Consider the following 27,525-nt stretch of genomic DNA (forward strand, 5'->3'; position numbering starts at 1 on the left):
AATGCAAGGGGTCTATCTAATTTCGTTGGACACAGGATCACAAGATCTCTTGCTCCACCGACCCAGCCCACTGGGAACGAGGCGGCGAGCTATCCCAATGCAGTATGCTGTGCATATAGCAAACGCCACATCGTCGGTTTCCAGTCAAATGGTACTCGAGCGGGGCATCTGCCTGGGTCCTGACAATGGGTCTGATTGTCTGCCCATTCCAAGGTATGTGGACAGATTCCCAAATTCTCGTCGCGTCTACTCTGCTGGTCTTCCTACTTCCAAAAGCACAGCCGAAAAGAGACCTGTGTCAAAGTCTGGATCCAGAATGGCCGACCCCCAACTTCTCATTCAGCAGTTAGAACTGCTGATTCAAACACCCGACACGTACGGGACAGAAGAAGAGCGGCATGAGATCAAGCGACTTGGTCGGTTGGCATCCAACGCGCTGGAGGCTCCGTTCGAGACCATGCAGCGACTTGTATACTCAGTGAGTACCGGTTTCCTAATTCCGCTTCCGCAAAACCATCTACCCCATCGCATGACGCGTTCGCTTACCCGACATAGCCATTACCACTGGTCGCTGCCCGGATCGGACAGGACCGCGACCTGTTTTCTACTCTCACGAGAAGCCAGGGCCCAACCGATCTCGCAACCCTCTCCTGTGCCAGCGGGCTCGAGCCGCGCATCCTGGAGTCCATTATGGACTACCTCTGTACCCAGGGCATGGCCGTAGAAACAGAAATGCAGCGATACTTGCCGACCCAGCTGTCGCATCTGCTTCGGGTTCCTATCTTCGACGACGCCGTCACGCACTTGTACGTCAGGTGCACGCCCCGAGACGTTCCTGATATTAACAAGATGTGCCCGCTTTTTAAAGCCATGACAACTGCCTGCCTGGCTTCGCAGCGTTCCATCGGAGTCTCGCAGAGCCCCGAGATGGTTCGGGGTGTTCGTTGACGGCTTTCAAGCTTGGGCAACATACCGACGAGGATTTCTACACCTGGCTCGAGACGCACCCGGCCAACCAGGCCGCCTTTCATCGCTTCATGGAGGCGCAGTTTGCCAGTCTCCCGACCTGGCTCGACGTTTTGAACTTCAAGGCCGAGTTGGGCTGCGGTGATGCCGGACCGGCGGATGTCATGTTTGTTGACGTGGGCGGCGGCAACGGGAGCCAGTGCGCCGGGTTGAGGAAGGCTTGGCCCGATATGCCGGGCAAGATGATACTGCAAGACAAGCCCCAAGTACTCGAGAAGGCCCTGGATGTCGAGGGCATGGAGAAGATGGGCCATGATTTCTTAACCGAGCAGCCGGTGAAAGGTAAGTTTTCTCTATACCATGTTCCTCCTAACGGAAGAAGACCTAGGAACGCACTTGGTAGCTGACCCCCTGGAAGGCTCACGTGCCTACTACTTCCGCCAAATCATGCACAACTACGATGATGACACGTGCATCACGATTCTCAAGGCGCACCTGGGAGCCATGGGTAAACATAGCGTGATCCTGATCGACGACAAGGTCCTGCCGGGCGAGAAGCCGCCCGCCGATTCCCCGGGAGTTGAATACACGGCCGCTCTGAGCCTGGCGATGAAGGTCATGTTCGACTCCATGGAGAGGCGGGAGTCCCATTGGAGGGACCTGCTACAACGGGCGGGTCTCTTCGTACATGATATCAGGAAGTTTACCAAGTTTGACGATGCTGTCATAGTTGCGAGGAAACAGTAGGGTAACTGATGCGATATCAGGCGCAGGTTCTGGGTAATGGCTGAAGACCCAAGCAATCCGAGAGGGGTGGCCTTGAAATGCCCTTGACCGGTCAACTCATCTGTATGGTGCAGGCTACACTTTTGCTGATTGGCCACAACATGCAGCCAAGCGTCCTTGCATGTGTGGTTGCTACCACCCCTTGTAGTCTCCGCTTTCTCTCCGATCTTGCCATAAATACCAGTCACCTAGTGAGGCGTCGATCTCCACTCACGTTTTTCCACAGCCTTCGCCTTCTCAGAATCTTACTCCGGTGATACGATTTGAACATATGCGAACATGACTGACACGTCCAGTCCTGAGGGGCATTCCATCTGTGCTCGATGCCGCAGTGTGCCCTGGGCGAAACTTGCCCGTACAGGGGAACCCGGTCTGGTTGTGACGGCTGTCAATGAAAGTCGGGAGCAGCTGCATCGTTCCAGCTGCTCACTGTGTCGTCTACTCTCGACCATCAAACCGCAGACGGTTGAGCAGGGGACGGCAGAACTGCGGCTATTTTCTACCAGAGACGCGCTCGCATTGCATTCACCATTAAAACACGGTATCGATGGCTATGTAGACGGCAGATGCCTGTCCTTTTCAGAGTCTCAGGATATGTGCGCATGGACAGATGGGTTCCTGGCCTTATCTGATCCAGCGAACCCGCCCGACCACGACTTTCGTCTACTGAACTCAGAACAAGTAGACATCGAGTTCATACAACAATGCCTTGCCCACTGCTGGAAAGCCCATGGGCCGCAATGCAATGCACCAGTGGGCCCTGTGCCGTCCAAGCTTCGCGTCATAGACTGTCAACCCCAAGATCCCAAGGTTGTCGATGCCCCCAGCGGTTGCCAATACGTGGCGCTTTCCTATGTCTGGGGGTCTCCACCGGTCTCAACCGAGGGTGACCAGTCGACTAAAGGATTCCCACGTGTGGTGTTGGACGCCATTATGGTAACGACCATGCTCGGGATGCGGTACCTTTGGGTTGATCGCCATGTGAGTCTACTTGTCCATAAATGGGATATCTAGAGCACTGCTAACAGTATAATCAGTGCATCGATCAAGAAGACGAAATCGAAAAACAGTTCCAAATCCAGCAAATGGGCGAAATATATTCCCATGCAGATGTCGTTCTCGTCGATGCCAGCGGGTCCAATGCCAATTGTGGCTTGCCTGGCTTAGGCAGTGTAAATCGGCCTGTCCGATCTCACCTGCACGAACAAGGTGTCGTCTTTCGTGAGGCAGCTCAACACGTCAGCCGTTTTGTCAAAGAGTCCGTCTGGGCAAGTAGAGGCTGGACGCTCCAGGAAAGCTTCCTCTCACGGCGACGAGTCTTCTTTACGGAGAGCGAGGTATCGTTTTTATGCAACCACACACATTGCGCAGAGTCCTGGAAGGTACCTTTGCATCTCACGGAAATGTCGTCCACTGAACCATTCATCGCTTTTGTGTCCAAATTACGCTTTTCAACTGGAATCTTTGGAGGCAAGCAAAGGGCAACAATGCTCAATGCCATTTTGGAACAATATACAGCCAGGAATCTAACATCCCAGTCAGACGCTCTCAATGCGTGTACTGGAGTTTTAAAAAGACTGGAGACCAGAACAGAAAGTTTCATCTTCGGTGTATTGACAAGCAACTACCACAAAAAAATGCCTTCGATGTGCCTGGCATGGTACCACAAGAATCCAGTTCGCCGACAGTACGAATTTCCAAGCTGGACCTTTCTCGGCTGGAATGGACCAGCAACGATGGGCCTACCCAGTTCCATGGCAGATTTCATGGTCACTGATGACTCGAAACCGTCTAAGTGGCTTAGGAATGAGGAGAGGGTCGGCTTCGATATGCCCACGCCGAGTATCCAGGAGGGGTTTCTGGATAACAGGACTCACCCCCCTCGAGCTCTACCGATTTCGGGATGCATGCTCAATATACGCCTGCGAAGCATCGACAGCTACGAAATGAATCCATCCCCTCCCCTTGATCTACCTCAAACTACAGGTGTTCTGAACAAACCTTGGCCCAAGGGTATCTATGCAGAGCTCGATATTGCCCCCGGCATAAAAGAGCTGAGGTATGCCTATGTGGACTCGGTCGACACTGAACTTGGGGAGTACGCAGGCTTGCAGCTGCACGTATCAGAAAATCCTTATTCATACGTCTGCCCCATATTAATCTTAAAAACTCACAATGGACATCAAGGCGAATTCGAGAGGGTAGGCATTGTCAACTACGATCGATCGAGATGCTTTTGGATGAAGGATGAAGGAACTTACCCGAATCTAAGCTCCGAGCAGATTGAGTATACAGCCAAGACCGTTACTGGAGGCTTTCGCTATTTTCGAAATATTATAGGTTCTAGAGAGTCGATTACTATTATTTAGAGGGGAAATTGTCAACAAGGGCTAGTTTAGTTCAATACCAAATCATTGGGTTCCTATCGCGTGCCATTGATTGACGTGGCCTTCGAAAGATACTCGGCGACAACACCAACAAGATCATGGGTTGTTTGCGCCGCTTTCAACACATTATCACGGGTATAAGGCGAAGCGAAGCGTATGGACATGGTTCAATTCAGGGGCCACCCCGAAGTCTTCCTATTATATTATCTATCAAACGATCACTCACATTATCGAAATCTTCCTCAAACACCTCCCGCACCAGATCCTTGACCTGGTCGGCATCATACTCATGATCCTCTGTCCACGCCTCGAGGGAAGTGACTCCATCTTCCACCCCGTCCACTCGGCGCTCGAGCTCTTCGCTATCCGCATCAAGACGCCGCTCCAGGCTCTCTACTTTGCTGTTCAACGCAGTGATTGTAGCGCGCAGATCAGCGACTTCGCTGACAGCTTGCCTCAACTCGCGGTTCTCTTCCCTCAGCCCCATCACGGTCTTCTCGAAGTGCTCAAACATGGAACGGAAGAGGGACAATTGGGGATTTTCTGGGGCCAACTGCTTCCAGTCCCCACGCATGGATTTGGCCGACGACTGTGTAGAAGGGTCGTCTTGTCCGGGGACATTATTGTCCAGACGCCTTTTCTTATTGGGCGGCGAGCAGGTAAGCGGATCTGGTGAAGAGGCGTCTGTCACGGCTTGGTTGTAGGAAGGAGGCACATCAGATGTAGCAGCGGACGCTGAAAAACATTGCGGTTGCTTCCCTTTTTGCGCCTTGTCGCTGGGTGGATCGTTCAAATCGACAGCAATCCCGCCTTGGCCACGATAGTATCTGCGGACATTGGCTTGATCTGGATCTGCCTTCAAGCTCTGTCGCGTCAAGGCAGCGGAAAGGGATCGGAGGCTGGCGTCTGAGATGGTTCGAAGAGGTATGCTGACGACGATGGTAAACACCGATGCTTGGCCGAGCGATTGAAGCAATTGCAAAGTCGTTTCCGATTGAGTGTTCTTGGGACGGCATGGCCAAGACGGTGCAACAAGAACAGAGGGCTGCGTCATCTCAAAACGCAGGCATCGGGTGTTCGGTCCATCATCTTGCGTCGAGGTTGGGCTCGCGGGTGCCAGGCTTCGAATGCGTTCCGGCGCAAGGTGGAGGTAGAAGTGATAGTGTTTGCAGCCTTCGAGGTCTACCCTTGTTTGTAGCTTGAAGAAAGTCGTGTTTGCAGTGGGACAGTAGCAAAGGCTAAGGGCCAAATCAGGGAGGCTGTGATTTTGCCCATCATGGTCCTGCCATTCTGCGCGCGCCGACCGATGCCAGCAAGCCGAAATCGGTTGAACTGTTTCGGTTCCTTCTGCCTTGTTGTCTGCAGAGATGTGCGATGAATCGGAGTCGATGCTGGTATCGTACGCCGGAGGCGATGGAGGCGGCGCCACGTCGGCCATGGACCGCGACCTGTACTGTCCTGGTTAGCAAAAGCGATGCGCTGCGCGACTGACAAGAAAACTGGATGATACAACTCGGCCCCTCGTCGCCATCATGCGCGCGCAGATAAACAGACGATCGTCCCACCCGCCCAGGCTTCTGGCAGAGGAGCAGCCTTGACTCCCAAGTTTTGTTTCGAGCGAACGGAGGCGGATGGTGTTGAATACGTGTGGGCTGAAGAAACTCGGCCAAGAGAAGAGAGGAAGACACATCACGATGCAGAGCCGGGGGCGCAGTAGCACTGACGAGGAACTCGGTTCCGTCTTCGTCGGCAAGCAAAAGGCAAGCGGACTCGAAACTTCATTCCCCTACCAAGATCCTGGGCCTTTCACCGCCCGAAGACGGTGAGTAGGAGCCAGTAGAATGATCATGGCCGTGTTAATACAGCGCCCACCGGTCTGCATCGTGACTGGCAGAGTTGAGTACCTTATGATGAGATGTCGGGTCGTCGATGCGATGGGTGATGATGGATTGAAGGTATGTGAGGCGGGAGGTTGGGGACTGACTCCAGTCAAATTGATCAGGAGCGCGATTGACCTGAGCGCACAGACCATTACGAGCCATGTCAAATCGCTCGCAATTCCATCAGCCACAACAAGCCACAACTATAGGTATCCACCTTGGTCTCCACCTAAGCCATACCATGAAATAAAATCTGATTGGTCGTTGACGTTTAAGGGGGGATAGAAGGGGATCCAAAGCCGCAAATCACAATACGATGGTGTTACCCTCTATGCGATGTTGAAGACAATCGATAACGTAACTCTACTAGTATCATGAAACAATACACCACTGAACGACTCCTAAGTAATGACGATCGCCTCTTGGCGGTCCAACCGCAATTGAAGGCACGCGTGATTTGTAGGGGTTCTCCTTTCCAGTCAGAGGATAGAAGAGAATTGGCGACAGATCCATCATCCACATCGTCACAGCTCCGTTCTAGTCAAGGAACGACCAGGTCAGTAAGTGCTTGTGGTACCATGCTATCCGCACAGGGTACACATCTTCGAACCAAATGCGAGTTGTTCATCTCAAAGCGAAAAGAATAGTCAATATGACTAGAAGCTCGCACCTACGCGGTCCTGAACGAGTATTTCCTGGTATGACGGTAGATCTGGCCCTAAGTTCCCTCTCAGCGAATGGCATGCCAAATGGGAGTGAGGGAAGAGATACTGTGATACGTAAATGTGACGATGCTTGGCTGCATATTTGGTACCAATCACCTCGAGTTTACCCTTTGCCAGTCACGTGCGCTGACGAGACGGGAGAGACCTCGTACTAACCCCTCCCGAATTGTGCCCTACGGACGACAGTGCTCAAAATTCACTAAAGGATGTTTCATCGAATGCCGCCGAAATGGAGCCATCGACGGCATCGATGATTTCCACTACGAGCACCGCCCGTGCAGGCGCAGCTCTATCAAGAACCCTATTCGAGCTGCTGTCCACCGCAAGCTACAGTCCCAGGGAGGTCTACGAGGTTGCGACAGCTGTGGTAGACCTCTCGGTGGCCCTTGACGACCTCTATCACATCGACGGCGAGTGGAGGTCAATGGGACCGGGGATCAAGATGAAACGCGAGCTCGAGCGACAAGTTGCTTCGGCCCTGGAGTGCATCAACACGCTATACGGGGAGATCCGAGCGCTGATAGATCCCGCCAACGCAGCGGCGCGTCTTCTGTGGGCGTTTCGGCGAGCCAGGTGGCGCTCGCTCCTTTGGGAGGCCGAAATCTACAAAGCTGGTGTATGGACGATCATGACGACTATGTCCTTGGCATGCCGTCTACATTCTGCGGTAGTGTACGTCCCCATCTGATCTACATTCCGTATAGCAACCATTCTGGCTTATACAGTGTGTACTTAGGGACTGCGAGGGTGATCCCGACCGACGTGTCGTAACAACAAGGCAACAGTCAGAGAGTTGGGTGCAAACATGCCATCAATCCATCCGGCTCCTGGTGGCGAATTACGACGAGAATTACGACGAGCGTCAACAGCTGGACCGCGTAGAAGCTGTGGAAGCAGATTCGCAAGCATTGATCGTTGACACCGGGACAGAGTCAAATGCTATGTACTTCACCAGAACCCGCTTCATCGAGGACATTACATTTTGGCTTTATGATCTCGAGTTCTCCTCGACGGCGGAGGGAAGCCGTCAGCATCTTGAATTCAGCGAATTTGCGGTAGGGAAAGACCATATTACAACAATGGAAACCGCAACGTTTCATACCTCTTGCTTTGACTATGGCTCGCAGGGATCAAGATACATTGGTAAACTCCGGTTGCTAATCCGGAGTCCACCGAATACCCCGTCAGTGGTCAACAAGCTCATCTCTCGGTGGACCACTCTGCCGAAACACCATATATATTTGATGGACCCCGAAACAACTCCCGAACACAAAGAAGCTGAACCGGGGCCTGCCTCATCTTCAGGATTATATCTGGATGATGACACAAATTGTCCACCACTCGATGTCCACTTCACCGACGCCCGTGGCCGCAAGTACCGAATACCCTGGGATATAGCAAAGACATGGGTGGTAAGCACCGCCAGTTTACTCGTGCGGTAAAATCCAGCAACATGCTAACTCGTTTGTCATCTACGTACAGGGCATGGAAGGGCTCATCTCCCACATGTTTGCTCGCGTGCCAATGTTCTGGCACAGCGTCGTGAACGGGCGATACGACGTGCTGGGCAAGGGCGGCATCATCATGATGCCGCAGACCTATGACAAACTCATCATGCCGGGCGCCCTCCTCACGATGCGGATGTGGCCCCTTGACGGTCCGCCTTCATCTCGGCCCGGTAGGCCGATGGGTCACCCACCCGCGGGTCCCCCGCCGGAGTCGCGGCCGGGCAGCAGGAGAACGAGACGGGCCGCCAATTCGGGCCGTCCGGTCTATGTGGGTAGCTAGGGCGACGTGTAATCAGACTAGAGATCCAGGGGCGATGGCTCAGAGGCTGAAGATAGGAAAGTCGTAGGGTCACTTTTATGCATGGAGTTGTTTGGGTCGATCGAGTGTACAGAAGAGCGAAATGTGGGACTAGACTGTTTTCCGACAGTTGAGTGAATTGAAGGAGTAAAAATTTTGCCGCAAGATCGAATTTGCGCATATATTATGAACTTAAGTTCCGATTGACCCAGGACTGACACGAAGTTCCTGGACTGGCACGAGTGGTACCTAAATCGGAGAAACGTATTTAAAATATCACAAATACATCCTGTTCAAAAGTCAGATTATTGCGTCGAATGCTCGACTGAATCATTATCTTTCTTATCGCTTTCCTTGCTGTAGATGTCAAGATGGACACCACAATGATGCTCCTGACGACCAATATGATGATTCGCAACAACAGGAGCACAACGCCCTACACTAGATCCCGCGCGAGGACAGACACCTCTTCCACAGCTTCAGACCGCGAGCCGCATCGAATTCGCAAGTACTGCGGGCGCGCCCGAGACTGGGCACGGGAAAAATGGCGCGGGCTCCGACCGCCCAAGCCTCAGGTGAAGCCGGCCTGGTGGCTGGGAATCCAGCACAACCTGGCACTGAGTCCTCTTTACCAACTGCCGGAAGAGATCCTGCTGACCATATGTCGCGAACTTGCGGGCTCCGACGTGTACATTATGCGGCAGACCTGCTCCAATTTCCGTCGCATCCTGTCCACCCCGGAGTTCGTGGAACGGGAGAAGTTGTTTTGTATCTACATTCCGCGGAAGCGGCCCAAGACGGAGGTGCCCAAATCCGGAATCGACTGGCAGGACGTATACGAGAGGCTTCGCCGTCGCCGGTGCTGCATGGCTTGCATTGATGCTCGGCTCCCCCAGCAGATCGGGGGCGATTCCGCGTACGACACCGCCATGCTTCGGCTGGCCAACAGGACCAAGTACTGCACCGAATGCCGGACCCAGCACCCTTTGATCATGTTCTCGAAGAAGCAGCGCGAGGCAGAGGACGGCGGGTCGATCTGCATCATGGCTGAAGGCGGCATCGCTGTCTGTCCCCATCACACCGTTTCTCTGGAGACGCTGCGGGAATGGCAAGACGCGCTTCGGAGCAGAGGCGAGGATGCAAAGCACCAAGCGCCGCCTTGGTTCCTCCGCTGCGACGTGTGTTTCAGCGAGATGGAGGAGCCTCGGCGGTCCTCGGCGGTCCAGCCTGCTGCGACTTGTCTGCTGCCCGAGCTCATGAAGCTGTACGCCCACAAGGATTCCGTTTCCAGCGGCGAACCGATGGTGACTGCCACTCGGGGCGCACTCTGCGTGCAGTGGACCATGCCGATTCCGGTTAGGGAGAAAGAAGCAGTAGCTGTGGGTACGAAGTCGTTGTACTACAGCATAGGCGAACGTGACTCACACGGAGCCGACAAGGTTGAGGAGGCTTTGTTCCAGGTGGCCGAGGCGGGTTACAACGACCTTCTATGCCCCCATACCAGCTTTGACAGTCTCGCCACCTTCCACGAGTACTTGCGGAAAGCTTACAGGGCGGCTCGTGACTTCGAGGACGGATGTGAGTGGACAAACAGATTAGACCCAATCCAGGGGTTTGTACAGCGGTGCAATATGTCATCCTGGGCAGCGCTCAGCGATGGACTGTGCCGAATCTGTTCGAGGCCCGGATATCTTAGGCCATTGTACCAAGTCTACCAGCCATTGCAAAGGTATGAGCATCGTTGGGTCGTGAGCAAACATGGCCTAGCGTTACAACAGCAATTGACGTTGCCCGTGCCTGACCTGTCCGTCCCATTTACCAGTGCCCACGAAGTCTGGTTGCAAATGTTGAGCCCTCGCTCCTACGGACTCAACGGCGACACAGAGCTGCAGCATATCACGTGGTGCCCTGACCGGCGATGCGCGAACGGCAGGTCCTGGGCCACGCACCAGAGGCACTTGGACATCATTAACACGCGCTTCGAGGATGGACGGAGATACAAATACAGCCTACCTTTCTCGGCTCCCCGGACACCATTCGACATTCCTAGACTCGGCGACAACCCGGGGGCCGAGAGCATGTCTTATTGGGAGCGGAAAGAGATGATGCGTCGACCTCATACATTCAGGGGTGTGAGGTTTTCTCCGGTTTCCGACTGAGGAGGTCGGGTTCTGATATACACTATGACAATCTTGCGCTGCATATCCCTAGTGCTTGCTGAATATCGTATAATGTAATAATGTTGGTCTGGGCATCTCTAAGCAAATGTCTATTGTAGCTACCAGTGGAACGCGCACTTCAATATGGGAGATTCAGGCTTGATATGGTCTCCAAAGCTTGCAAACGCTAGTTCAAGAAGGGCGTCATCTCTGGCAGTATTTATCTACTTGAGACGCCCCTAGACACATGGACGACAGCCGACTACCACTGAGATCGCAAGGACGCAACTGTGTTTGGGCGGGCGGATAGCAAACACTCACCCCAGTCAAAGGGACCATGAGTGACATTACAGACCCGCGATGTGGCGGCCCCACACCCAACAGCATACCTGAGCACAGGGCTATACTTCCTGTTTGTCGCGATTTTGAACAAAGTTCCCAGTTGTTTACCTAGTGATAGTTGTCTATATACATCAAAGAGCTTGATCGTTTCAGCCGATGCCCACATGACCGAAAGCTGAACTCGAATCGGCCCCACCCTCGTGAGTGCGAAACATGGCATGATGCCGCTCAAGATATTGTGGCATATCACCACGAAGTCTCTGACTCATCCCATATATCGCATAAGCAGGACAACAGCCCCGACCAACAGCCAGGTGCCACGACGTCCAATGGAAGTCTTCGCGATCGACCCCGATGATTTTGCCCTTATTGACGATGGGCGTTCTTGGTGTGTGTGTGTGTGCCACTGTATTGGATGAACCTTCATGATGGATTGATTATGTCCCTGTTGGATGTATGCCCTTGTTTGGAGTTTGTCCCTGTTTGATGTGTGCCCGCGTTGAGCGTGTGCCCTGATGGATGTGTGCCCCGAAGAATGTGTGCCATTGATGGATGCTGGCCCCGATGGATGTGTGCCCTGATGAATGTGTGCCCTGATGGATGTATGCCATTGATGGGTGTGTGTCCTGATGAATGGTGTGTGCCCTTGATGAAGTATGCCCCCCTTGGATGATGTGTTTTGATGAGCGTATGCTCTGTTCAGACAATATTGATTGGTGTGTGCCCTTGTTGGATGAACGCCATTGTGGAATAGTGTGTTCAAATTGGATGAAGCATGCCCCATGGACTTGTGCCCTTGTTGAACCATGTGTGATGTACCTTGCTTAATCCTGTTGCATGGATGCCCTTTGACGGATGATGTGTTACTGATGGATTGATGGATGATGATGCGACAATCAGTTCTGCTGCTGTCTTGCTTCCTGTGCCGACGTGAGTAGCGTGGTGGCGGTGGTGTTGCTCTCCCGACAACGTTAATAGGCTGTTTGGTGGTCGGTGTAGTGGCTCGTGACCGACGTGGTGTAGTTGCTGCTCTCCCGACAGCACGATCAGTGTGGTTGGTGATCGATGTAGTGGTGGATGTTGCTCTCTCAACAACGAGATCAGTGTAGCTAGTGGTGATCGACGTAGTAGTAGTGTTGTTGCTCTCCCAACAACGCGATCAGGGTGTTTGATGATCGATGTAGTAGTAGTAGTAATGGTAGTAGTGTTGCTCTCCCGACAACGCGATCAGTGTAGATGGTGGTGATTGATGTGGTAGTAGTAGTATAGTAATGTTGCTCTCCCGGCAACGCGGTGAATGTGGCAGTAGACCTCCTCTCTGTGCCAATGTGATTGATGTGGCAGTAATGTGTTGCTGCTGATCATGGAAATGATGTTGCCGTTCATCATGAAGGGTGTGATCTTGTCGAGACGGTTGTCATGTCTGGAACTTGTTGACGTAACTTGGCTACCGGTCGGTGTTGCACTTCGGACAGTCGGGCGGCTGATCGGACTTGTGATTGTTTCTGCAACCCTAGTGTGACGCGGTACCACCCCTACACTGCGGTGAAGTGTACGTCGTGTATGGGCCCCGATTCCTGGTATTATGGGATCCAAACCAGGGGGAGAAGGAAAAGGGGGAAGAGAGAGATAGAGAGAGAAAGAAAAGGAAAAGGGGTGGGGGGTGGTACTCGAGGGGTCCAAACCGTTAGGGATAGATAGAAAGAGATAGGGTGGAAGATATTAGAAGGGGGAAGGGAGTTTACTCAGCGGCGGCGGCGGTGGGAGAAAGGGGTGAAGAATGTGCTCTTGAGTCGAAAAAGTCGTTTCTCGTGCTCGGCCAGGCGACCATGGTCGAAGGTGATGCGCTCACAGCAAGCATCCAGTTACTCCACTGCCAAGAAGCTATTATCCCATATTATTCAGCGATTATTCCACTGCTATACGGTTTGCCATCCATATAATTACCCTGTTATCCCATTGTCTGTTATTCCACAGCTCTTCGATAATCCGACTCTCACACTGAGTTGTCCAAGTGACAGCCAGTTATCCCATTGTTTATTAATATTGATTAGATGCTAATTATGTTAGTGGCCCGAGCCACCGCCGCGGCACTCCAGGCCTCGCGCCGTATCTCTGCCCCTCGCCTCCGGACCCTTGCGCCTATCGAAAAGTACATTCTCCCGGCCCGCCTATTACCTTCGAAGAACATCATCCAGTCAGTGCCGTATGCTTGGTACGAGCACAACGCCCTCTACTTCCAGAAACACTCCATGTTTCTGTGTTGCCTCGGGCTCTTCCTCATGGCCGTCATCAACTCTTACACTACATAAACTTGGCCCAACGTTCTGTCATAACAGTTGGTACGTACCATGATAGTTCAGACTGACATTTGAATGACACGGAATAATCGATATTTGCCAGTGGAATAACCGGTGCACCAATGGAATAATCGCCGGTGGAAGTGAACACCGCATACGTTCTACCCCGTCAGGGGAAGCGTCCAAGGTAATAATAGGAATCGAACCCATGGCCTCGTATGATAAGTATGCAATTAAATATGCTCCTTACCATTCAGACAGATCACTGATTGCCTCCCTTTTTGGACAGGCGGCCAGTCGGGGAGGGGACGGGCGGCAGAGACACTTACAGTAAAGGTGGATCCAACGATTTAACCGACTTAAAACAATAGAGTTGAGTGATTGCCAAATTCTCGAAAGTTTAGGGACTTTTCTCAGTCCTTCATTGGAGTGACATGGGTAGCGTGTCAAGTCATACAGTCAGGGGTGTAACGGCATACATGGCTGCTGCCAAACGTCGCTGCAACGACATTCTGTCATGAGGCCCATGGGTATCTACACTAGGTAGATAGCTCAGACACGTATTCAAAATTGTGACAAATCGGACTACAGATGCTGTTGCTTGCTACACGCGACACCCATTCCGCTGGACAATGACGGGCGCCTACCTTGGATCTCATAGTTGGAAGGTCGGCTTATATAAGACTCGCCCCGTTTCAGTGAATGGCTGCGTAATGGATGCTCGCCCTAGCGTGTAAGCTGCGCGGCGCAGAAGCGTCAACGGCGACGCCAATCACGCGGTAGTGGCGGATATCGAACACGTCGTCTTGAAGAGCGATATCCGCTTCTACCCCTTTCAGTGTCGGACCCTTGTCCGCAAACGGCCCAAGCGAAGCCCAGTCTGAACCTGGGATAGACTTGCCATCCGAACTTCCACTTCCAGGGTCGAGGGAGTTCTTCAGCGGTTTGAGAAATTGCTGCTTGGCGTAACGGGCGATGGCCTCGTTGGTAGCCTCAAAGCCGCTTACCGGTCGTCCAACGCACGCCACCCACTGCTTCGACCCCCTCAGCTTCGTCGGGGACATGAATATCGTGAAGACTTCGTCGCCGATGTTAGCGTTTGGCGGCACAGCCGCTGCTTCGCCGTTGTGGAGGATGGCTAAGCGGAAGAGTTTTGTGCCGTCTGAGATGAAGCCATCGTCTTCCAAGCCGTTCTCGACCTGGAGCAACTTGTTCCAGCTCTTATCCCCTGGTCTTCGTGTTGTACCAACCCCTCCTATGCTACCCATCTCCAAGGCTGATTCGAACGGGAGAAAGTATTGGTGGTCATCGTTTACGGCTGCTCGGTGATGTTTCTCTCCCCTTTCTGACGAGTACCAATTATTGTAGGATTGTAGATGGGCCAGTGATGCGTCGAGAAGCCTATAGACGCTGGACTCGGTCTTGCTTTGGGGATCAAACGGTACCTGCAGCACTTCTCCGGCCGCACGCGCTATCGGCTCGATGTCCGACCCCCCTATCCAACTGGTCGGTACCCGCCCGCTCAGCCTCTCGATGCGTTTGGGCCCGCCCGGCCATAAGGGAAGGACCAAGACCCCGTCCAGATCACCCACCTGCCCCTGGTTCGACAGTGAATCGGGCCTTATGTACTGGGGGGCCGCTCCCACGAACCCTGTGACGCCCCAGTTGCGTATGAGATTGCTCATTGTGTTTTCTCCCTTGCCCTGGGCAGCTTTGTCCATTTTCAAAAACACATCATAGCTTCCTTGGTCAACGGGGAGGGAATCATCATCCTTGAGGGTCTCTACTATGCCTGCCACGTCGGATCACCGAGCCAGAATTCTTCCACGTTGGATACGAGGGTCCACCGAGAGAACGAGTTCTGGAACTGCCCACGCCCTGGTAAACCAATCATTGGTGCAAAGCTCACGGATGGCTGTACCCAAATGTATGTTTTTCTGGTCGGTCTGCGAGTCAACCTGGTCCGCTTCTGGGGCGTTGTTGCCAGAGGCAGGCGCACCCGGCGGGCCCGTGTCGGTACTGGGCTTATTGGGAGGGTCCTCGGTCTGTAACCGGACCCTTTCCAGATTTCTAGCCGCGATGTGGGTGAACAGGAACTGCACACTCTCCTCTAGTGGGCCAAGGTAGATGATGGTGCTGACTGCGCTGCGGTAGATGTCGCCCACGATCCACACTTGGTGGCTTCGCTCCTTGGTGTCCTGCTGATTGATGCACAGTGCATCGGCCCACAGGACCACGGCTCGGGAAGTGTGGCGGACGTCTCGCAGAGCCTGCGCTAGATTGGCAATGATGCCAACGTCACAGCCAGTGAGCGCAATCGATTCGACCGGAACCGGGTTGCCCCAGACGTAGGATAACGCCGTGTAGCGACTAGTAACGTCGCCGGCGAGCTCCTCGAGCGTGACTACTGCCAGAGACCCTCTGAGAGTTTCGTGGTCGTCCGCGGCTGGTTCCAGCTCCAGCAGCCGGAAACTGTCGGCACGCCCAAGGGCGGAGTAGATGCGCGAACGCGGTGGGTGTAGAGTCCACGTTTATACATGGAGATCAACGTAACTTGTGATTGACAGAAGGGGTAACGTGTGTTGATTCAATCTGATCTCGAAGACTTTAGGTCAAATCAAATTTACAGGGATGACGTCTAATCAGGCCACCCCAGGGAGGGGAAAGGGGCAGTGCCAAGCTGTGATCGCTGCTGATGGTTGTCCATTGTACCCTGTCAGGTCGAGTCCAAACCATGTCAGCAACATATCATTGGCTGTTGAAGCGGGAACGTCACTAAATGCATTTGGAAGAGACGGAGAAACGCCCACGCTCTCAATCAAGTCTCGTTTCTAAATACATGAATTTCATGGGATCCCGGTGATACGTGTGTGCTTGGTTTTATTCCATCGTCCAACGCTATCACCTGCTTCCAAGTCTATTTGAATGTCAGACATCAGTATGCGACAGCTACTTGGTCTACGCGGATGCAGTGCTCCCTACAAGCGTCATACTGTCTCGACAACGCCTACCCCCGAATTCATCTCCGGCATGGACATGCTGCGCTGATCCCCCGATAATGACACCGCGCTCATGACCCCCGAGTGCCTCTCCTCGGCCTCGCGCCGCGTGTCTGGGTGCGCGTTGTTGATCATATTGATGATCCTGTTATCACTCTGCATCATCTTTGGCAGGGAATTGTCCTCCTCGAACGGCGTCGGACCCTGCTTGGCCTCCATGTAGGCCACCAGACGAAGGGTCAACTGGTGCTGGAAGGTCCCCACGCGCTCCTCCAGGTTCTTGATCTTATCTGCGTTCCACACGGACGAGATGGCCTGGCCGATGCTGGCCCACGCCGAGGATCCCTCTTTGTCCTCGGGCTGCACCTTGTCGAGCAGATCAATGAGTTCCTCGGTGGTCTTGTCGCAGTCCACTATTAGTTGGTCGAGGGCCTTCTTCCGGTATTAGCATTCATGGGCTCGCTTCATTGGCAACGACAGGGTAAGTGGAGACGAAATGTACTTTTTGATGCTTATGAAGTGGATCGGTGCCATCATGGGATGGCGGCTCCGGTCGCTGCTTGAAGGTCTTGCTCAGTTTGCGCAGGTCGACGGCCGTCTTTCTGAATGCCGTCTGGGACACGGGAGGCTGGCGGCTGTCTTGATACTGACCGATCAGGTTGCGCGCGATGTCGAAGAACTGGGTTGCCGCGGCCGCGACTCCAAGTGCAGTAGTAGGCTCCATTGATCAGCCCTCGATTGATTTAGATTCAGTTTCAGCATCGAATGAAAGTTCTAGCAGTGCCCAATGTGCTGGCGACTGGTGGAATCGTCTCGTGGTTGAACTTCGGTGATTGGCAGAGAGGGGTTCGAAAGGTCGAGAACCACGAGATCGTCACCATATATCTGGAGGGGAACTGGCCGGGGCGAACGTCAATGGTTGCCTCGCTGCCTGCGTCATATAACTCTGGGGCGAATTGGCTGCAGCCCGATCAAATAGATACATCACATTAGGAGGCTGCCGCGCGAGGCATATTAGATCCTCATTCCTGCCGTTCAAGCCACCAAAACCGTCGATCTGCCTAGCTGCACCAAAGATAAGGCATGAACCTGCGAAACCACTCAGCCCTTACCTCCAATGGGTAGCAATGATATGCACTGCTCAGCCACCGCAGCCAATCAACCAGACACCATAATCCTACAGTCGTCATCGTGCCGCCCGGTGTGGTGTGGCTATCATATGAGGAGGATTTGTTTGATCTTTTCAGATGCTGACTGGCATATGCGGAATCGACTGATGCAAGCAAGCCTGATTTGAAACGAGGCGTAGGCCACACCATCTAACCGAGCCAGCGGTCTGGTCCGCAAGTTGCCTCGCGAGTTTCTTATCTACTCCCGTCGTCATTTTAAGGACGACACGTAATATCCAGTGCGCCCCGAGATAGTGGCCCTGCGTAAAATAACATACCTACCATGGTGAATATTGCAGGAACTGGTAACTGCCGGTAAATGGGGGTTTAATGAACAGAGAGCTACCCCACCAGCTACGCAAGTGAAGGTTTTCAGCCCTGTGTAGAGGTATCCCAAACCTGGAGATAAATATCACATTAGCTGATAGTTCAGTCGTATGAATTCTGATGAGACGCCATTCCTGGAAGCCCATCAATCTACGCCCAGATCTGTTTGGAATAAGCTTACTATGAATGAGGTGCAGAAGAAAAGAGAGCGTTGGAGCCGTTGCTGCTCAGCTCAGGGCTACAGCTCGAGCTGTCAACCAATTGTTCCGCAACCTCTTTGCTTACAGGCCCTGTTAGCCCCTTTTACTGATGCTTGATGAATGGCAGCTAACTTATGTAAATGCTCAGCAGCGGGGTAGATTGAAACTGTCGAGTGCTTCGGTTACCATTCTCAATTGCTTCCCGAGGGCTTTCTCTTGCCACCCTATCGCGGCACCTTCCCTCTGGATCACAAGTACTGCTCAAGATCCTCTCGAATATTCGTATCTTCAAATTGGGCATATATTGAGCAGAAACAGTTGAAATGCTTCATTGGATCAAGAGGGAGATGACTTGCTTTCTTTTGTTTAGGCAAACTTGTTAGGTCGGGGACCATGGATTGCGGGGTCGAGTCCGTCCTCCAGGCCAGCTAGTCCCTTTCAACATCGCCTAGCAGCCTGGAACCGCATTCATGCTACCCCTCTTGTCTAAACATCCAATTCGCGCCTGGATCAATTTGTAGCTGCAAGTATGGCACTTCCGCCTGAATCAACAATTGAATCCTAGCCCCAAATCTCAGTTACTTCTCGCCCGCAAAGGCATCCCTGATCGTATTGCACCTATCAGTTATGCTCAACTGAGCCTACCCGCATCTTTAGCTGCGATGGACCAAACCAGAAACGCATCCTACTGGCCCGCCGGCTGGGACCTAGAGCGTCTTATGAACTCGCAAGCGACTGGAGGGCTCAACAACCTCACTGGGGATCACGCCGCCGCCATCCGCGCAGGGCTCATCGCCGACCTGGGCGAACCAGCATTCCAGGAAATCATGAACGAAGTAGACCGGAGGAAGCAGAGCGACGCTGCCGCCGTGACTGGTGCAGCCCCATCTGAACCCCCTTTCATGGAAACGATGCGGCTGCACGAGGCACGCGGGCAGCCTAAGTGGGATTCCTGGGGCTTCGTGGTGTACAGGAGCCCCGAGATCCTCGACGACGCGTATTGGGCGGCCTGCAAGCAGCGGTTCGCGCAGATCCTGGACGAGTCCATCGGTCCGTGCCGCGGGTATCCGGGACTAGAAGAAGTTATGGAGCGGATGCAGAACGACTGGATTGAGGACTTCGACGAAACTTCGGATGGCAGTTGCGCATCCATAGCCCGGTAAGCTGACAACCATTTATAAACAGACTCACTGCTTATTACCGTCTGCTGATGATGTTGCCTTGTGTTTTCAAAGGATCGCTGCCCGTGATGGAAAGCTGAACGATGGTGAGCCGAGGCTGTGGCCGTCAAGCCCTACGCCTGGAATGCACCACGGCCTCTGTCTCTACATCACGCCCGCATCCCTACACTCGATACTGCATTGCCCCCTCCCCTCTGCCGCGCCGTCGCGTGAGCAGAGGAAAGAGATGCCCTTCGTGGTAGCCGTGTCGCTGCATGCCGCGGCCTCCGACGAAAGGGGCAACAGGGGCGTCGAGGAGGAGGAGGAAGATCCCCCCTGGCGAGGTTACTTCAACGTCGCCGTCGAGTCTCTGCTCATGTCACTGTTTCCCATCGTAGCGGATGAGATGATGGAGCCAATCAGGATCGGCTCTCACATCCGCGGCGAGGACGTTTGGGTGGACCACACTCGGTTCGGGGTCTTCAAGCCGGGGCTGGGGTTCGGCACCTGGGATGGCCGGGTCAGACGACTGGGAACTTGATATAGAACAGTATTTGGAAACAGAAACTACTGAATCCTGTATGATGAGTATCCAATATGAAAAGAATACAGTAAATGCTTCCTGTAGCTAAAGTAAATGTTTCTAATAGCCATCACACCGAATCCCCCTTTTCATCGAAGAGTACCTGATGTAAACTGAATTGCGCCCCGTTCTACAACAGCTGCATACGTTTCTCGATAATCGCACTTTATAATGAGCGGCAGTTGAGCTAATCATAGAAGTAGCAGAGCTCCCCCGACGCCGTCGACGCTACTTTGCCAATAGTCGTGGGCGGCCCGGTGTATCCCATGTTAATAATGTCGCCAAGCGAAGCCAGCCGCGACGGAGGGTCGTTGGCCCAGGTCATCTGCCCACGTACTCCATCATCCATCCGTGAGTCCCTCCCTTCTTGGTCCATGGCTTGCCTGAAGTCACCACTCCAACTCGTGAGCACAGAGCCCCATCACTGTTACGGACTCAAAGGGGCTGGGACTCACCATAAAGTCCACATCCGGTCCATCATTCCATGATGCACCCAGTCGCCATGTTATAATAACATGGTAGGCTGTACGTAAGCAGATAAATGTGTATGTATAGAATATCTGCTTCTATCGTATTGAACAACCCCTGCTTACTTTAAGGCTTGAGCTTTGGCAGCTCAGTGGCTGTTTCCCACTGTTGGTAAATTGTACTTAGACATCTTATCCATAATCGCTCATGGGTCTTTCCAGACCGCCCCGCAAATACCACGATCAGTTCCACTCATGGAACCAGATTGCCGTACCAATCGTGAACAACCAAACCATCAATGAAAGCAGTATGACGCCTGGAATGTTCAATGAGCTGCCAGCAGAGCTCTTGGCTGCAATAGTCCAAGATCTCCCGTTGGATGCCCTGCGGCACCTGAGCGCGGCGAACTCGCGCCTCCGCCAATTCTTGATCCCCGCACTGTTTTCGACGATCCGCATCTCCGACCGGCCGGCGGATGAAGACGCCGTCACGAAGGTGTCGGCCAAATACGGCCGTCATGTCCGCGGCGTGCATCTGATAGTGGACCTGGAGGCTCTAGCTCTGCCGTTGCGTGCAGAGGAAGAAGAGGAATCCATGGAGGGCGATGGCTATCGGGCCTCGTTCGGGATGCCCGGCTGGTCCCGCAAGTTCCTGACGGGTCAGACCCTGCCCACCGTGTCGTCGGTCACGATCCAGTTCGCGTTGGCAGCCGGTAGGAGCAACCCCGTGAGACACCTGGACGCGGCGATCGAGGGATCCGACACATGGCGCCTACGCCTGGACGATATGTGGTGAGAGGCCTCCTTTTCGGGTTTTCTTTTTCGTTCCGTTTCTATCACCACCCCCGTCCGCCGTGTGCTGAGACCCGTCGATAGGCTGGCCATGGCCGAGAACCCCGGTATCCGACGACTCGCCGTTAGGAACCTGGTGCTAGTCAAGTCAGCGACGTGGTCCAAGCCCGCGTGGCGCGCGTTTCTCAGCCGCCTCGTCACGCTCGAGCTCGGGCTCTGGGCCGACCAGCCCGCCGTCGACCGCGGGGCCTACCAGTCCTTCCAGTACCACCAGCTCCGCCATTTCCACGGCCCCCTGTCGAGCGAGCCGGCGGCTCTGCGCCGGTTCGCCCTCCTCGCGGCGCTCTCCTCCTACCGTCGCGACTGCCCGATGCACGGAAACGAGAACGATGCCGGCGCAGCCCCGCTGGCGCTGCCGCCGCCACCGTACCTATGGACGGCGCCCGGGGACTGCATGCCGCGCCTGAGCGAGCTGCGGGTCGAGAACTGCGTCGTCGACGCGGGCCTCGCCGCCTTCATCGTGGAGCGGGGCCGGTGTTCCCTGCGTACGGTGGAGCTGGTCGACTGCGTCGCGCTCGTGGACGACATGAACGCCGTCGTCGAGTTCTCCTGGGAGGCCTTCTTCGACGCCACCTTGGCCGCCTTGACCGGAGGAGGCGGCGGCGACCCCCAGTCCGAGATCGTCGCCCTCAAGGAGTTCGTGCTGAGAAGGACCCGGCCCGTCGCGCTGATCGACGAGGGCCGCTGGCGCGGGACGGGGACGGGACACCATTCGCTCCTGGAGGCGGAAGAGGACGAGCGGCGGCGGGCGGGGCGGGTGCGCGATCGCGTCCGGGGGCTGCGGCTACAGGGTGGCGGTGGACGCGCCTTCAACGAGGCGAAGGTCCTTTTCCCGTATGTCGCCTTGCCCGGTATGGGCCCGTCCGTCGAGCAGGAGGGGTTCAATCTGCTCCGCGCCGAGGACGGAGGGGACGCGGCGGCGTGTAGGCGACTGATGGAGGCCGTGAGGGCGAACAGGGATCGTCGGGTGGCAGGCCAGTAGGCGGCACACCCTGTGTACTTGCCAGAGCAGCCGTGGAATCTAAATAGACTCATGTCGCACATCAGCAAGAATTGGTTGATGCATGTTTTGATAGTAATTGGAGATGTGTATCGGTAATTATTGTTGACTATTGCTCGAATAGATATCTCGTAATGATGTCTGGTAGCTTGTCAAGACCTACGCCAAAGAGGAAAGCTAGATTTGATCGATCGGCTGACCAACTAGTAAACCACCTCTCTCGTGCCGCCAGAATTTTATCATCGTCCCGGGGAAAGTATGTTGGGTGACTACCGCCCCGAGAAAGAGCGTCGACCTGGGCATCATACACTATGGTGTTTCCATAGTTCGTTCGTGTGACTCGGCGCTACCAACGCGGGGGCAGAATGCCAGCAAACCATATTGAAGACGACTTTGGTTGGCAGCCTCAATGTAACATCAATTATACAAAGTCCCGATCAATGGGCGGTTAACGTACCAACGTTGACGGTCATCTTCTTGGCAGTGTGCTTTGGGACCTTTGGGACAGCGCAGAGGGCTCCGAGGCAAGGGGGCACACTACCTCCCTAATGCTAGGGTCGAACCACGGCCGAGAGTTCCCCACTATTGACCGCGCAAGAATGGTTTACCATCGGGGGCAACGGGGGCCACTCTCGGCAAAGACAAGTTGGTTCCCATAAGATCCCAGACCCAAATCGAAGTAAGCCGTCCATCGTCAAAAGCCAATTACATTGCACACACATCAACAACCAGTATTAATGCAACGTGCATTATTTGGTGCGACTACTATCAGTCAGCATCGACGTCTACTCCGCTTGCATGTTCTACGCGAAACAGGCTGTTTTGGCGGTTTCAATATTGAAATGCCATTTGAATAGCACTTAGGCAGATCTGGCGTTCACAGGTTACACTTTTGACGTGTCAATTGGACGTGGCGAACCCTCGCTATTGCTGCAGCGTAACCAACCAACGCAATCTACCTGTCGACTCGCCCGTAGCAGCAGGGAAAGGGGTTCTACTAACCGAGTGTGTCAGACCACAATTGCCATTATTGCCGGTATCATGTTTTTGTTTATAACCCCCCTCAAAAAGGATGTGACGACTCTGAGAGGGTAGCATCGTGCCAATTGCCGTGCATATTTCCTTGCATGGAAAACAATTCTCCGGTATTGCTGAAACATGGCACCAGACTCGGCCCTGTTGGCAGGATGCAGAGCTCGGCCGGGTGTATCTCATTTCTGCTAAACTATGCCCCTTGACTCGGCCGACACGTCTGGGCTATGCATGCAATGGAAATGTCAGATAGTTGTTGTCGCGAAGCGTTATATTGAAGTAGCTGTTGTGTGTAATGTTTGTGCCTGGGAGAAGCGCGAGGAATGGTGATGAATTTCCATGACCATGGGGTAGAACATGGGGAGCTGCAGGCAGCACGGGCAGTGCCTGTAGCAAACCGCCAGCGCGACAAGGCCCTTGTGATGGGCCGCCAGCCTTGTGGAGCATGCAGCGAACAAGGGAGGTGGAAAATCTTCAGAAAACTCCGACCTCTCAGCTACCGGGTGCCGACATTTGTTTGGAATGCCGGTTGGAGTTGGAAAACGGAAATGTTGCTTTTTCTTTTTCCTTTTCTCTTTTCGCAAATTCCTTCGAATGTGGTAAGATCAGCTATTTTCCGGAGACTTCTAATTCATGATCCACCCAGCCGAGCGCCCCTGATTAGTGCTTCTTAGGGCGGCTTGGGAGGGTGAACCTACAGGGATGGTGACCTGTCCTGCAGGTGGAATGCTACCCCAGCTCGCCCTAGGTTATTTTGTTGGACCTGCGAGCACACGCGACTGAGCCAACACCACACCATAGCTTTCAGCTGGGGTTTTCTGTCGGTTCTTGGCCTCAGGCCATCGCAGCCAAGCTGCAAAGTCCGTCAATTGGCTGTATGAAAGCGAGTGCTTCATCACTCGATCAATATGCTGCTGTGGATTAAGCTGATCGCATGCGCTCACCTAACATTGCCTACAAACTGTCTCGCGTCTCCAATGCATTAAGCCATTGAAATATTTCGACAGGGCCCAGGATCTTGTCACATCGACTCCCCAGCTCTTTCGGCTATGCAGCTCAACGCTGCGAGCATCAAACCCCCTGGCATGCGGGCACGCGTTTATTGATGCAAGTAACCAATAATGATCTGGCAAGGCTCGAGGACCGTTGGGATATCAGGCGCCATCACTTATCCCCGCCCTCACCCCCTGACCTCGAGCGAGAAACGGCCATTGCCCTTGTACACCTCGCGGGTTAAGGCAATTTGACTTGTCTTCCCCCCTGACATCTGCCCTGACTATCACCACACGCGACTCCCGCTCCGGCGTCCGCGAATTGACATCGCAAACCCTGTGCGGCCCCCCCTTACTTCCTGTGCGGCCCCCCCCTAACTGCAATAGGAAAATAGTTAATAAATAAAATATACGTATACTTTTAGTAATATTTATAATATAAAGATACGCCGGATTTAATCCGTATAAAAAAAAATAACGTAGTTCGAGCTACTAAAAAGAAAGGGCGTAAAATACTAAAAATTATTACGGTAAGGCTCGAACTTACGCCTTTTTTAATTAAATAAAAGCGTATTATTACTATACTATATAACTTTATAAAAAAAGCATTTTAACGGTAATAATAAAATAATATTTTATTTAATATTAAATAATTAATATAGTATTATTAATTAAATAAAAAGTATGGCGTTATAATATTATTAATTAAATAAAAAGGCGCGGCGTTATTAAAAATTAATCGAAAATACGCGCATCGGAAGACTTATACCGAGGGCCGATTTTATACTTAAAAGTACCGAAAAGTATAAAAAATAAAATAATATTTTCCTCCTTTTGTTTTCGGTTAGGGGGGGACCGCACAGGAAGTAGGGGGGGGCCGCACAGGGTTTGCGATTGACATGGAGCAGCTTGCGAGCAGAAGGAACAAGGTAGTATTCTCTAATGTCCCATCGATCGATCATCCTGGGTAACGTCGTTCTAAAGTAATTGATGGTTTCCCCATTTTTGCTCCTCGGCGAAACGCATCTTGAACTTTTTTTTTTTTCCCCCATCAGATCCAAAGTTACCAGCCTGGCGGACCTGTTCCTCTTTCTGCGTTGCCCGCCTCCCTTGTACCGTAGCGCCCCACGAAGCCGTTTAAAGCCCAAGCCACCCGCGCCAGCGGCGCCCCCGAATCTCAACGGTTTCTAGAGCTGCCGCAGTTCGTCCATGTCGCCGCCGAAATCATGCCGACCACTCACGGGGTAGAGACTTTCTTACCCGCGCCGCCGGGCTTCGAGGTCAACTTCACTCACCCTCAACGGCGTGGAGACCTGGAGGTCTACTGGGTCACCGGCTTAGGGAACGTGTTGATGCTTTTCTTCGTCGGGCAACGCTTGTGCACCAAGGTTGCGTTCTCCAACGGGTTGCTGGTGGACGATGGTATGTTTTATTAACATCACTGACAGTTACTCATGATGGGCAGTCAGCTGACAACATTGAACAGGTTTGCTTATTCTCGCATGGGTACGTGCTAGTTACTGAAAGTCATCTGGAAATCATGTACTGACTTTGAACAGCTTGCATCAATCGTCGTGCAAGGCGTGACTGCTAGAAGCTACTCATCAGGGGTAGCAGGCGTGCATGCGTGAGTCCTCTGCCCTTCGACAAGCATTCTGAGATCATCTGAAGACCAAGGATCGAATCACAGGCGCTATTCCTTGGTCACAAAGTATAGCACTGACATCTTGCTTCGACTGGCAGATGGGAGATACCGTTGAGTAGATACGAGTCGTCACAGCTGGTAAGTCCCGGTTGACCTATACATGACGATCAAGATCAGGGGCTGGTTCTCATATTCGCTTCACAGGCAGTCTACATCACGACCATATTACACATCTTCTGCGCCGCCGCCGCGAAGCTCTCGTTATCGATCTTTTACCTGCGCCTGTCGCCGTCGACGTGGTACCGAAGATGCAGCTGGGTAACCACAGGTCTTCTCGGCGTGTACTCGTTCATCATGATATTCTGCATGGCCTTCGCCTGCTCGCCGGTGGCCAAGGCCTGGCGTCCGAATGTGGACGGCACTTGCCTCAATCGGTCCGCGCTGTTCACCGCCGCCGCCTCGATGAACACCTTGACCGACATCATACTCTTTGCCTTGCCGATTCCGATGGTGTATGGCCTGCAAATGCCCATCAAGCGCCGCTTGGCCGCCCTGGGTATCTTCGCTGCCGGCTTGTTGTGAGTGACTTGACCCCTTCTTGGCGCCAGGGGATGGGAAAATACACGTGGACAAGAGCTAACTTGTGACCTTGACGGTAGGATTATCATCGCCTCCCTCGTCCGATTTGCATTTCTTCCAGAATACTTGGAAAGCCGAGACCAGACCTGGACGATGGCCCCGCTGAGCCTTTGGACGTACGTGCTCCTCTAACATTGGCCAGCCGAGCATGACCGAACCCCGTGCTGATCATTCCCAGATCCATCGAAGTCAACCTCTTCGTCATCTGTCCCTCCATGCTAACGCTGTACGAGTTCTCCCACGAGACGAAGCGACGGTGGACCGGAAAACGGCGCCGGCTCTCTTTGGAAAGTCTACCCGTCACCTCGGTTTCGTTGGTGTCGATGACGACGCTGAAGAGCAGCACTACCTACATCACCACGGTCGACTGCGGCGTGCCCGACGACCAACCTCCCCAACGCGACCAGGGTCACCATCATCAATGGAAGAAGTGGAACTTCTTCGGCGGCGCGGCAGCCAACAACATTAACAACAACGATCACCAGCACGGCGAAGAGAACGAGCCGGCCTCTTCTCAGCCGGGGCCGAAGGGCCGTAATGGCAGTCAGGTCTCGATAGGATTGTGCGACGAGGCCGACGTGAAGGTGCAGCGGTCAGCGTCCAAGCTGTCGATGCGGGGCGGTGATGGGGAGGGTGACAGTGAGAAGGGGATCTTGATGACGACCACGGTGACGGTGAAACATGAGGAAGGACCATAAAATGTGAAATGAGTGTACTGGCTGTTATTCAGTTACGATATATAAGGGCGGCAATCGTGTACCATATTCAAGGAAATGGTGGGATTGGTAATCGGTTTGACTAGAAGGCGGGCGGTTCTTAATCTTTTGGGGAATTCTTGAGATGTACTATTACCATTTTGACGGATACGCCGGGGCTCTCGAAACGGTGTTAATCTTAATTGATGACGTGAGCGAGGAATCGAGAGACATGACCAAGTTCCAGTTGCGATGTGATGCCCCTGAAGCTTCAGTGTACGCTCTTAACTCCGAAGGACGACAAAGTAGCTCGGCACGGTGCTGAGCTTCTCACTGTAGCAGAAACCTAGACCCACATCTCCACCGGCGGGGGGCCGTCACGATGATGGGGATACCCCATCGAACCCCACCATC

At 53.5% G+C, this 27,525-nt stretch overlaps 10 protein-coding genes across 10 annotated transcripts; 7 read left to right on the forward strand and 3 right to left on the reverse strand.

Moving 5' to 3' along the window:
- Positions 1-316: 316 nt before the first annotated feature.
- Positions 317-4,121, forward strand: PG985_008019 (HET-domain-containing protein; the record flags this gene model as incomplete). The annotated part of the gene is made up of 6 exons (XM_066827787.1): positions 317-478; positions 556-806; positions 869-1,308; positions 1,355-1,709; positions 2,049-2,733; positions 2,790-4,121. 6 exons carry the CDS (start codon positions 317-319, stop codon positions 4,119-4,121), a joined length of 3,225 nt encoding a protein of 1,074 aa, XP_066682699.1.
- A 190-nt stretch (positions 4,122-4,311) lies between these two features.
- On the reverse strand, positions 4,312-5,577 carry PG985_008020 (uncharacterized protein; the record flags this gene model as incomplete). Its single annotated transcript, XM_066827788.1, has 1 exon — positions 4,312-5,577. The coding sequence occupies one exon, from the start codon at positions 5,575-5,577 to the stop codon at positions 4,312-4,314; it is 1,266 nt and encodes a 421-aa protein (XP_066682700.1).
- Positions 5,578-6,973: 1,396 nt separating this feature from the next.
- On the forward strand, positions 6,974-8,532 carry PG985_008021 (uncharacterized protein; the record flags this gene model as incomplete). The annotated part of the gene is made up of 2 exons (XM_066827789.1): positions 6,974-7,416; positions 8,283-8,532. The coding sequence occupies 2 exons, from the start codon at positions 6,974-6,976 to the stop codon at positions 8,530-8,532; spliced, it is 693 nt and encodes a 230-aa protein (XP_066682701.1).
- A 389-nt stretch (positions 8,533-8,921) lies between these two features.
- Positions 8,922-10,709, forward strand: PG985_008022 (uncharacterized protein; the record flags this gene model as incomplete). The annotated part of the gene is made up of 1 exon (XM_066827790.1): positions 8,922-10,709. The coding sequence occupies one exon, from the start codon at positions 8,922-8,924 to the stop codon at positions 10,707-10,709; it is 1,788 nt and encodes a 595-aa protein (XP_066682702.1).
- A 3,337-nt stretch (positions 10,710-14,046) lies between these two features.
- PG985_008023 (uncharacterized protein) lies at positions 14,047-15,072 on the reverse strand (the record flags this gene model as incomplete). Its single annotated transcript, XM_066827791.1, has 1 exon — positions 14,047-15,072. One exon carries the CDS (start codon positions 15,070-15,072, stop codon positions 14,047-14,049), a length of 1,026 nt encoding a protein of 341 aa, XP_066682703.1.
- An 84-nt stretch (positions 15,073-15,156) lies between these two features.
- Positions 15,157-17,074, reverse strand: PG985_008024 (HET-domain-containing protein; the record flags this gene model as incomplete). The annotated part of the gene is made up of 3 exons (XM_066827792.1): positions 15,157-15,823; positions 16,388-16,749; positions 16,853-17,074. 3 exons carry the CDS (start codon positions 17,072-17,074, stop codon positions 15,157-15,159), a joined length of 1,251 nt encoding a protein of 416 aa, XP_066682704.1.
- Positions 17,075-18,708: 1,634 nt separating this feature from the next.
- Positions 18,709-19,747, forward strand: PG985_008025 (Monooxygenase- FAD-binding; the record flags this gene model as incomplete). The annotated part of the gene is made up of 2 exons (XM_066827793.1): positions 18,709-19,205; positions 19,282-19,747. The coding sequence occupies 2 exons, from the start codon at positions 18,709-18,711 to the stop codon at positions 19,745-19,747; spliced, it is 963 nt and encodes a 320-aa protein (XP_066682705.1).
- Positions 19,748-20,464: 717 nt separating this feature from the next.
- On the forward strand, positions 20,465-21,052 carry PG985_008026 (uncharacterized protein; the record flags this gene model as incomplete). Its single annotated transcript, XM_066827794.1, has 1 exon — positions 20,465-21,052. One exon carries the CDS (start codon positions 20,465-20,467, stop codon positions 21,050-21,052), a length of 588 nt encoding a protein of 195 aa, XP_066682706.1.
- Positions 21,053-21,139: 87 nt separating this feature from the next.
- On the forward strand, positions 21,140-22,090 carry PG985_008027 (uncharacterized protein; the record flags this gene model as incomplete). The annotated part of the gene is made up of 1 exon (XM_066827795.1): positions 21,140-22,090. One exon carries the CDS (start codon positions 21,140-21,142, stop codon positions 22,088-22,090), a length of 951 nt encoding a protein of 316 aa, XP_066682707.1.
- Positions 22,091-25,358: 3,268 nt separating this feature from the next.
- On the forward strand, positions 25,359-27,114 carry PG985_008028 (Integral membrane protein; the record flags this gene model as incomplete). The annotated part of the gene is made up of 7 exons (XM_066827796.1): positions 25,359-25,554; positions 25,619-25,638; positions 25,692-25,759; positions 25,876-25,915; positions 25,982-26,355; positions 26,437-26,532; positions 26,595-27,114. 7 exons carry the CDS (start codon positions 25,359-25,361, stop codon positions 27,112-27,114), a joined length of 1,314 nt encoding a protein of 437 aa, XP_066682708.1.
- Between the last annotated feature and the right edge of the window lie 411 nt (positions 27,115-27,525).

This window comes from Apiospora marii (genome assembly GCF_038362585.1).
Source record: "Apiospora marii strain CBS 49790 chromosome Unknown utg000005l_segment0_segment0, whole genome shotgun sequence".
Taxonomy (NCBI): domain Eukaryota; kingdom Fungi; phylum Ascomycota; class Sordariomycetes; order Amphisphaeriales; family Apiosporaceae; genus Apiospora; species Apiospora marii.